The sequence below is a fragment of the Haliotis rufescens genome, unplaced genomic scaffold (genome assembly GCF_023055435.1).
Source record: "Haliotis rufescens isolate VD_foot unplaced genomic scaffold, xgHalRufe1.0.p SCAF_35, whole genome shotgun sequence".
Taxonomy (NCBI): domain Eukaryota; kingdom Metazoa; phylum Mollusca; class Gastropoda; order Lepetellida; family Haliotidae; genus Haliotis; species Haliotis rufescens.
The window spans coordinates 1,468,482-1,479,345 of record NW_025964057.1 but is presented as its reverse complement, the minus strand read 5'-3'; the positions used below and the strand labels follow the sequence as shown (position 1 = coordinate 1,479,345).

General features: G+C 38.2%; 1 protein-coding gene across 1 annotated transcript; it reads left to right on the top strand.

Moving 5' to 3' along the window:
- Nucleotides 1-212: 212 nt before the first annotated feature.
- On the top strand, nt 213-9,650 carry LOC124134393 (transmembrane protein 184C-like). Its single transcript, XM_046499174.2, has 9 exons — nt 213-557; nt 1,231-1,267; nt 1,976-2,181; nt 2,804-2,878; nt 3,378-3,471; nt 3,965-4,077; nt 5,155-5,257; nt 5,797-5,971; nt 6,513-9,650. The coding sequence occupies exons 1-9, from the start codon at nt 313-315 to the stop codon at nt 7,157-7,159; spliced, it is 1,695 nt and encodes a 564-aa protein (XP_046355130.2). The 5' UTR covers nt 213-312; the 3' UTR covers nt 7,160-9,650.
- Nucleotides 9,651-10,864: the final 1,214 nt, after the last annotated feature.

The window sequence follows — 10,864 nt, the reverse complement described above, 5'->3', positions numbered from 1 at the left end:
ATTAACTACTTTTAACACATTTGTATAAGACCTATGTCACCCGTCCTTATTTTCACCAAGAATCCTTTTTACGTAACTAAACAGAACAGTACATATTTATGTATTCTGCAATGTGAACAGAATCAATTGATATCGATGGGAAAAAGAACACAAAACATATATTAATGCAATAAGTTTACCATACAGTAGTTTATTGGAACCGGATGTTGCAAATTTACGCAGGTGCGATCACATGACAGCAAAATGTCGGCTGCTATTCGAAATAATAAGATTTAACGTGAAGCGGTGGGTTTTCCGAGTTGAAGAAGCACCATGGATTGTTTTAATCGATGGAGGCGATGGATCCGGCCTTTGGTTATGCTTGTCTACATACTGTTATTGACAATAGCATTACCTTTATGCATATGGGAATTAAATAAGAGGAAAAAGGAGGTTCACGTTCAAGCCTGGTTTGTGGGTGGACTCTTTGTTATGATGTCGCTGCCAATTTCTTTGTGGGGAATTGTACAACACCTGGTATATTGTACACAACCACTGTTGCAGAGAAACATTATAAGGTATGTCTCATTATTCTGCTGCTCTGAATTGTCACGATTGTTAAGTTCTATGTTACTGTTGGATCTACAGAATTACGCTGATCATCATTGCTCATAGTCACTCTTGCAAAACATGGATAAAGTCACTGTCAGTTTCCTTGTTACTATTTGCTCAAGTACGTTTGAAATATTAGTTCAGTACTTTCAATCTCAGGAAAGTAGAGCATGGAAAAGTTCCCCTTGCTTGGAGATTAGGTCATGGACAGAAGGTCACACCTGTCCATTTTAAATCTTTCCACTTAATAGGTACTAAGAATTCCCTGTTAAGTTGTGTTATTTGGATATCTGTCATAGAGTTTACATTATCAATATTGTTTATAAATGTTTGTTTCATGATAGAAAACAGCTTGGACCTATTTTCAAATTTCAAAGTTGAGTATGGAAGTCAAGGTGTCTGTCATTAAACTTTAAAAGTTTAAAATTGGGGGAGGGGGGGTTCTTTAAGTTGAGATTTAAAAAAACTATAGGCGCAAACCTAAAGTACCCAAGTGGTCTATTAACTTCAAACCCTGATATTATACGGAAAAGTTAAGACCAAGACTGTGTATTTAGATATATTTTTACATTATGAAAGTATTAATTATTCTTAACTTGATTATGAATGTGAATGACTGGTACATTTCTTTTTTTTCAGAATTTTGTGGATGGTTCCAATTTATGCTCTTAATGCTGTGAGTGTATTTTTTTTGTATTGGGTCACTTGAACTGAAGGTTCATGTGAACTTATGACATGGCACATTGTTCGTCATCCATCTGTCTAACCCATGGTGATTTTGGTAATAACAGATTGCCAGCAACCTATGCTGGTTATAACTATAAGATGTGAATTGCTTGATTGGGTGGTAAGATCCTTGATTTGGTTGATTGCATGTCAATGTACACCCAACAATGTGGAACGTTGCTCACAATATCAATCACTGGAATGTTTGGTCCAGACTCAATTATTTACAGGTCGCTGGTCTCTGCTATCATATAGCTGAAATATTGCTGAGTGAGGTGTCAAGCAGCAAACAAATAAACAAACAATTTATCCTTTCATTTCTCTCATAAAGTTGTTATCCATAATATTGCCAATATGAAGAAAGATAAGCTACATGACACTATGTTTTGGGTTACTGACATTGACGACCTCAAATATAGGATATTAGTTCTAATGGGCAGGTATCACAATTCTCCTTATTAACGATATTCCAGGTGTGCCGTATCACGTTTTTTCTCAATGAAATGTTAATTGGAACAGCCAGTACTGGTCAATTATTTTATTAACTTTATTTTGGTTGCTAGCATTTAAATTAATTGTTGTGATTACAGGCGCTTTTGTAAAATATCAATGCTCATTAAATCATTAATTAATAAAATATTTATTTTATTAATTTCAGTGGTTAGCTCTCAGATTCCCAAGGGCTGCTATTTACCTTGACACAGTGCGAGAATGCTACGAGGCATATGTCATCTACAACTTCATGCGCTACCTCATGAACTACCTTCATCAAGAACATCCACATCTGGATATCGAACTGGAGAATAAGGCCCAGGTCAAACACATGATCCCATTCTGTCTTCTCCCACCATGGCCGATGGGCAAGTAAGTACAGCAGTGACGGTTCCTTCAGATTCATCCATTCAGATCATGTCGGCCAGCCAATAAAAAATCCAACCTGTCCATATCAAATCTGCAATTTACTTCCTGGCTGTTGTATGCCATAATATGCACAATTATTACTATCTTTGCGGATGTTTTCCATTCAATTTGCATGTTCCCAATAATACAACATGTGGCTGTAAAAGCCTTGTATAACATTAGCTTCAGGGACAAGATGGTGCCCGAGTGACACGCTTCTCTGCAGTGAAAGAGAGTGGTGCTCTGCTAAGCTAAATGTCTTTTCCCTGATGATCCAGTAGGTGCCCTGTCTCAGGGAATGACTACTTTGTCAATCTTTCCAGATCTTAGAAGTGCAAGATTTCTAATGGTTAACATGGTTAAGTACTGATTTCAGTAATCATAGCAATTCCAATTGTAATTCCTATTATATTTTATGAAACATGTTTAAGAGTAGGACTGTTGTTCAGAAAATTAGCAGGCCCTAGGTCCCTTGGATAAGCCTTTATACATCAGTAGGAATGTCACAGTTGGAACTGCAGTTATGATAAGTCAAAGGCTGTGGTGGTAGCTGTGTATGAAATAAAAGATTCTTTATCTTCAACAGATTGTTTCTGCAGAGATGTAAGCATGGGGTGCTGCAGTACACAATAGTGAGACCGGCTACAACAGTTATTGCTTTGTGAGTACATGTATACGTCACTACAACAACACAAGAATATGCCCACCTACAGCATGGGTGCTTTGTGATACAAAATGTTAATTTAATTGAAATTTAATAAAAACAAAATAAAAACAAATAAATAGCCCTACTTGTATATAGGATATTTGTTTTCAACCTTTAAAATTCATGCTAGCCTGCAAGCCCAAGGCTGCTAAATTGTGATGAGGACAAGTGAAAATTCTATGATGGTAGTCCTCATTGACCAGGAGTATTTGAGAGCTATTATTCTGAACCACTGTTCAAGGCTTCAATTTTGCTACAAATTAGAACTGAAAGATACTGATAGAAACTGTTAACATGGTAAATATCTCGGTCTAGTTTGAGCAGACTAACTACAGAGTCTTTACGCCCAGTGAAATAAGTTTTCCACTAATCCTCTGGACTAGTCTTAATTGTTTTTTCTAAGGCTGTGTATATGTTTTGACAAGGAATGTGATGAAGTTATTTCCTTGTGCAGACTGTGTGAACTCGGTGGAAAGTATGATGAAGGGGACTTCAACTTCACCACTGCCTGGTCCTATCTTGTCATTGTCAACAACATCTCACAGATTGTAAGTATTAGTCCTGCGACTGTGGATTTTATATAGTTATAGCTATTTTATTTTACTAAAAGCCTAGGCAAATCTAGATCAAACTAAACCAAGTCTAGTTTCCTTGATTCCATAGCAAAAGAGGAAAGTTCATTTTAAAGAAATGTTTTCATTGACTAAGTATTAGTCTATGTAAGTATGTGTTCTCTTAATAAGGATTCACACATGTCAGAGATTTTTGGAGTGTTTTGGCTTATGGTAAATGAAGTTCATGTGAATGTTTATTAACACTGACTATGGGGATTCCCCATGTGGATTCAGGAGAAGAACAGTTCACTAGTATCTCATCTGTGTTATTATTTTGTCATCTTATTAACTGAGGATAATGTGAATGAATAGTTTAAATAAGGCAATGAACAATTGTTACGAACCAGGAGATGAAAGAAAGGTATAGTTTAGCTGTCTTAGCAACAAGAAGTCCAGGAAATCCAAATAGCAGTTTTGTATTTTTTAGTGGGCCATGTATTGCCTGATCCTGTTCTACAAATCTGCCAAGGAAGAACTAGCTCCAATCAAGCCCCTACCCAAGTTCCTGTGTGTCAAGGCTGTGGTCTTCTTATCCTTTTGGTAAATGTCATCTGTTGTCATCTATTGTGAAATCAGTGAAAGGCAGCTTAATGTAAACTCTCAGACTAGTCACACAGAAATCCCAAGCTTCGAGGGATGTAGTTGCTTAATACACCACCTGTATACAGAGATAAACAGAAAATCTTAGACTAGTATCAATCATTTCCTGACCAAACGCTTTCAGTTCAAACAAGCTTATTCCTAATGATGATAATATTCAGGATTGGTTTGTTCGTTTGTTGTTTTACGCCGCACTCAGCAATATTCCTGCTATTTAACGGTGGTCTGTAAATAATCAAGTCTGGACCAGCCAATCCAGCGATCGACATCATGAGCATCGATCCACACAATTGGAATCGATGACATGCTTCAACCAACTCAGCGAGCCTGACCACCTGATCCCGTTAGTCACCTCTTACTACAAGCATAGTCGCCTTCTACGGCAGGCATGGGTTGCTGAAGACGTAATGTACCCCGGATATTCACGGGTCGGTTATTCAGGAAGGATATACAGCAGTAAGGGCTATGGTATCGAAGCTCTTGAAAGCTGTGATTACTATGGTCCTTGTCGGACATGTTTGTTTACATTATTAGTTGAGTTGAAGATGAGTAGAAGAGAATATCAGATGTTGAGTTGTGGATGTGATGGAGAAGATGTAGAGTATGGGAATGAGTGAAGGTAATCATGGTTGAGTGTGTCCTGAGCAGGCAGTTGTAAATAGCTACTGATGCACAAAGGTTAAACTTGGTAAATTTAAACAATGCAATGATATGTTTTATTCTTGATTCGTTTCTTCAATTACGTCAGGGATGATATCAACTCAGGACAAGATGGAGGATGGTCTTCACCTTTAGAAGTTGGCACTAGTCCTCTAGTCCTTGCCAAACTGCCCAATAGTTAAGGTATCATAAGGACAAGTAGAAATTTGGCTTTTTTAGGGTTTTGCTGTATGTTATCATTATAAGGACTAGTGGGACTAAAAATGTTAGGTTTTATGCTGGTATTCTAGTATGTGTTTTGATTCTGATGATTGTGAGTAACAATGGGTTGTAATGTCACTGTTGGTCTTGTTACAGGCAGTCCGTAGTGATCGCAGCTCTGGCTAAGCTTGGAGTTATTCCACAGAATGGGCCATGGTTGTTCTACAATTCAGTAAAGGAGGAAGCAACGGGATTACAGGTGGCTACTGACAGGGATGACCATTTTATGAAATAGAAATAATTCTGTAAATATGAACAAAATGTTTTTACTTGTATTTAGTGATAATGTTTTTTTGATGCCAACAATAGTTCCATCAATTGTGGTGTGTAAAGAAATTATGTACCAGAAGTCCCTGGCAGTGACATGTTGATTGAGGCTTAAAATGTTGACCAGATTCCAACTTATTATCCCCCGCCACGAAGTGAAATGGGTGCTGTCCGTCCATCACGTTTTGTTTCCAGAGCAGAACTCAAAAACCATGAGAGATATCTAAACCAAACTTGGCACATACACAGGTCTATTGGTGAACTGGTACCTTTTGATAGTTTGGGATTTTTGAAAAATGTATTTTTTTAGTTTTCATAGCAACAAATTTGACTTTGACTGAAAATGGTGGTAATGCTTGTTTCCCGAGCAGATCTTGAAAACAGTACAATGCTTCTTATCTTGCACACAACCGGACATAATATTGGCGGGGATATGAGTATTTCATGCTTGTTTGTTTTACTTTGTTTCAGGATTTCTGTATCTGCATCGAGATGTTTTTTGCCGCAGTGGCTCACTACTTCTCCTTCTCACACAAACCGTACATGGACGAGGAGGCCGACCAGAGTAACTGCTGTTCCTCCTTTCTGTCCATGTGGGACGTACGTGACGTCAGGGACGATGTCATCGAACACGCGCGCTACGTTGGTCAGTTCCACTGCATCAATCTTACCATCCATGCTTCTGTACTGTTGAAAGAGAAGAAAGTGATTCCTAACATGAAATGCAAATGTTCCTTCTGGGCAGATATTTGGGTGTGGGGGATGGGGACAGATTGTTTGCAAAATATCGAGGAGGGGGTGGGGTGGGGTGGGGTGAGGACGTTATATAAAAAAACCCACTGCTTTTCATTTGTAACAATTTCTTTCACACATTTCAGTTTTTTTGAGTCAGTGGATTTGAAAACCAAGTTTTAAAAAAGGTCTAGCCTCTGCAAGTTTTTGCTCTGTTGAAAATAGATAATTCTACTTTCATCATAGAATGGAGTTAACAGGCGATTGATGTAAAAAGGCTTCATTAATTGATGATCAATGTTTTCACTAAGTTTCACACATTAAGTCCTTATGAGGGCCAGGAAGAAACCTAGCTGGAGCCTCCAACTTAGCATTATGGACTTTCATTTCTTTTAGCAGACATCGATATTTTTGCCTGCAGCCATTATATTATATGTTTACTCTTCACTTACCAGGAAAAGGTTTAACGAGGAGATTGGTGAGGAGGAAAGACGATAAACGTGGGGAGAGGACGCCACTACTAAACGGCCCCAGTAACTGCGCCACATCAATTAATGATGAAACAAGGGGGACCAAACTTAACACACCTCCTATAGTCGTCAGTGATGACTTCATCGAATCTGTTGCCACTGACTGGGATGGGTCGTCAGTGGACCAGACCCACGATTCCTTCGTGAATCAATCAGCGACAGCCAGTATGAACAACTATGTTGACTTCAGCACGAGTGTTGAGGCAGCTGCTGGTAGAGATTACCAGGACCAAAGTCTTGCTGCCGCTGGGTCCATGTCCAGCTTAAACAAAGTCGGCAAGAGTGTGAAAGGGAAAGTTGAGACAGAGACTGTGACAGTGCATCCAGTGACTGAGTCGGGAATAGCTGTACAGAGTGATCCCCCTTTAGTAGATTTGTCCGGTGAGGATGCAGTCAGTGATGACATTCCTGCTTCAGATCAGGAGGCGGGTGCCCCACAAGAGGGACCACAGTTACAACAAACACAAAACACAAAGGATGAAGAGGTGGATATTTCCATTGATAAAGACATTTCACAAACAGGAAGTCCTCCTCCTACTCGACCGGATACAGGAAGGACAGAAAATGTGTAGCAATGTGTATTTGTGAAGTCGACATGACACTTTATAAAATGCTGAAAACACCTTATATTACAATGTACATGTATTGTAACTAAATGTAAATATGGATATGAAAGTTGTGAAAAAAACCCTTTTGTTTCAACTCAAGGTACCTATTTTATCATGTCAAATGCCATGAATTCAATTTGATATTCAACATATTCCAAGCTAACCGATACACGGAGTACTAATGAAATCAAGTGTGGGCAAGTGGGTACAGACTGTATCAGTGATATGTAAATTATGGGTTGACTTTCAGAATGCAGTGTTTTTTGTATACCCTGGAAACTGCTATCTTCATTGTAATTATTAAGGTAAATCAGTGGATTAAGATTGCCTGGGTAATACTTAATCTAGTAGTGATGAATTATGAAGAAATATGAAGGATTTGCAGGCAAATATCAATAGCAAGAGTCTAGATATTTTCCTTAAATAGCCAGAATGTATGAGATACTATCAGTCAAAATACAAAGACTGAAGGAGGTAGAGTGCCTTGTCCAGAAGTATCATGTTGTTTTATCATTCCATCAATACCATGTGCTCTAATGTCAAAAAACAAAATCATGCATGAATGTGTGGTGTTTCTACACAAATCAACCAAGATATTGTCCATGTACAATTATTTCAGTACGCATGCAAATTAGCATACTGTGGACTAATCTATCCCACCTTTGAAATTGTATAATATTATGTTTCCATTGCTTGCCATGTTTACAAGTGCTTGGTGTTGTCAATCACTCTGGGGTGTCATGTCGCTGTGGACTCCCATACCTAACATCTGGACTTACAAAGTCATAGCATCAAGATTGGTTTGAGGAACAAGGCCAAGAGAAGTATGTTGTTTGTTTCCCATTTCCACATACAGTCAAGTCCCGTTAATCCGACATGGCTGGTTGCATATGATTATGTCGGGTAAATGAGTATGTCAGATAAACGAAATTAAGTAGTACCAACATTCGTCGGTCATAGTTAGTGAAAGGTTCTTCTGACGTGACCTGTAATGGGATGTCCTCGGCAATAGCGAGAACTTGTATCTGATTTTAATGAGACTGATGTAATCTAAGCATGTGATTAATCCTGTTTTCTTTATTTAAAGCATTATTTGTTTATGTTAAGCAAAGTTTATCTCTGCAGCTTTGTAATATGCAGCTACCAGCCGACTCGTCTCGCATCAAAACACTGGCTGTGTACTCGCGGGCAGATAACCACGGAGCACAATGATCACTGTGTTGGATTAACGAGACTGATTAATGTGTGATTTCGGTAATTCATTGCAAATTAGGTGTGTCGGAGTCGGTGTGCGAGATTAACGGGTCTAAATAGCATTGATTTAATCGGTTCCAATCATTAGTGTTGGATAAAGCCAATTGTCGGATTAACGAGACTTGACTGTACATGGAATTACCCCTCAAACTCTTTTCATGTGACAAGTGAATCTTAAATTTCAGATTTATGTGTACTTTACTGATGAAAGACAAGGTAACAATGTGACAACATCATAAAAGGCACATATTAGATTCCTGTCAGTGTGTACACCTTAGTACAGTAATATGCATCATTACTCGGGAGAAAGTGTTTCAGAAACGATTGATTTCCTTTCTGAAATATAGCTATAGGAAGATCATTCATTGCTCAAAGTCTGTGATATTACTGTTAATTATTGATCTCATCCACCATATGTCTTGTATATATACTTCATGACTTGGTGTTCATACTGTGAGTTGCTTTTACTTGGTTTTGTGATTAAACATTTAAAGTTAATATTTTTGAAAATACATGTATATTTTATTACTTATGTTGACATTTAATTCAGATATGAATCAAAAACCTCCAGGGGTTAAAAGGCTGTACAAAAAAGAAAAGATTCAAAAATATAATTTGTAATTCCAGGATTATTTAATTCCATGTCATAGGGCTGTAACAATGCGCAATAATACATATCCCTGTTGCACCATCTTCCTGAGGCAAAAGCACCCACTGGCCTTTTTATCAAAGTCTTGTTTCCACATCAAACACACTTTCCTGTGCTACATATGATTGGACTATCGCACATATTGATAGTCCAATCAGAGAACGTTTCACAAAATCAATTCAATGGTACATATTTGTACGAAAGTGATTTACCACTGCCTATCTATTTGAGGTGGCAAGGGTAGAAACTAGGCTAGTGGACATTCTTGCCTTGGGAAGATGCTGTAGCACAGGAGTGCAAGATTGTCACATGATAAACAATGTCTGCTGGTATGATTTTGTGTTAACTGCGCAACTGTGTTTCGCAGCTGTTTTGTATCCAGTGTCCTTTAACAACATATTTAAAGTCTAAATGAAGTGCTGCATCTGATAAGCTATTATTAACATCATGTATCAAACAAAAAGTGAATTAGTTCCCATATTTTGTTCCCATATAAAGTGAATGGGAGTATTGCTTCAACATCCTTTAACATGATTAAACAATGTCACTGCATCTCTTTGTGACTTATTTGCTCTGTATGTCATGAATGGAATGTCACTGCTTTGAAACTTAGCTACATGGTGTATTTGCTATGTCATCAATGGAATGCCACTGCATATTCACAAATGAGGGAAATAAGTTACTGAATGTGGTTGTACATGGTCCTGTGTAAAGCACACAGTTCAGAAATCAGGTGAAGTTAAGCACCATTGGTTACAGTGAGTCCTTGGAAACTTGGTCCCTGAGAGTTTCTTCGGCTTCAGTCCTACCCCACACGGGGCTTCTCATTGGGCAAGTGACTGTTTGAAATACGCCTCTGTTCATCCATGAGTGAATGGGTACCCAGTAGGATGAGATGTTAATGTAATGGTAACCTTCTGGTTCCTTACAGGTAACTTTGATTGTATACTCCCCAGGGAGTTGAGAATTGTGTGCGCACTGATCCTTTGACCTGTGCAATAATGATGGAGTGCTTGGAGTTGTGTGCAATTTATCCATACGTCCTTAAAGAGAGCTTAACTCAGATCTTTTTCCACATTCCAACATGACAGTGTTGAACTAGTATTGTGATGCACAGACACGTCAACATAAAGTTTAAATAATGTGCTTGATTGTGCATTGAAATGTGAAATAGAAACTTCTGTGAAAGCTGTCATCAATTTCAAGCATGCCAATGAAAGACCTGACTGAGGTAACCAGCTAACACAAGAATACCCTATTGATATTAAATGTATGGTCCAGTCTGTAACTGTGGATAGACAAAATATCAAGACAGTGTGTTGACCATGTTGTCAGTTGATGTTGGTGCACCAGACACTGATTCTGAATACAAGAATTGGTTCTCAGGCAATGACTTTTGAAAATAGAGTTGGGGTGGGTGGTGGATTTTTTTCTTTGTTGCTTACTCAAACTAGTATGTAACCAAACAAACAGTTGTGTACCATCAACCTGGGAAAGGACCTCCCTACATAAAGAAGCATACAAACTCTTATTGCCCCACGACCATGACAACATGTGCAGTAAAGCAGTAGCCATGTAAAGGGAAGTAAATGCGTGCTATATTGGATTGCATTGTTTTCAAGTATTAGGATTTTTGTAATTTGTTTTGAAAGTGGAAATAAAACCGAAAAGTGCAGCAGACTTTATGATGATGCATGCGGTGCCTGAGAACCAAGACTATCATTTTTTTTAGCCTAACCATGTAGTTGTTGGAAATGATAGTACAC

Coding starts and splice junctions, on each gene's coding strand:
- LOC124134393 (XM_046499174.2), top strand. CDS start 313: ATGGATTGTTTTAATCGATGGAGGCGATGGATCCGGCCTTTGGTTATG. Junction 558..1,230: donor TTGCAGAGAAACATTATAAG/GTATGTCTCATT, acceptor CTTTTTTTTCAG/AATTTTGTGGATGGTTCCAA. Junction 5,972..6,512: donor CGAACACGCGCGCTACGTTG/GTCAGTTCCACT, acceptor TTCACTTACCAG/GAAAAGGTTTAACGAGGAGA.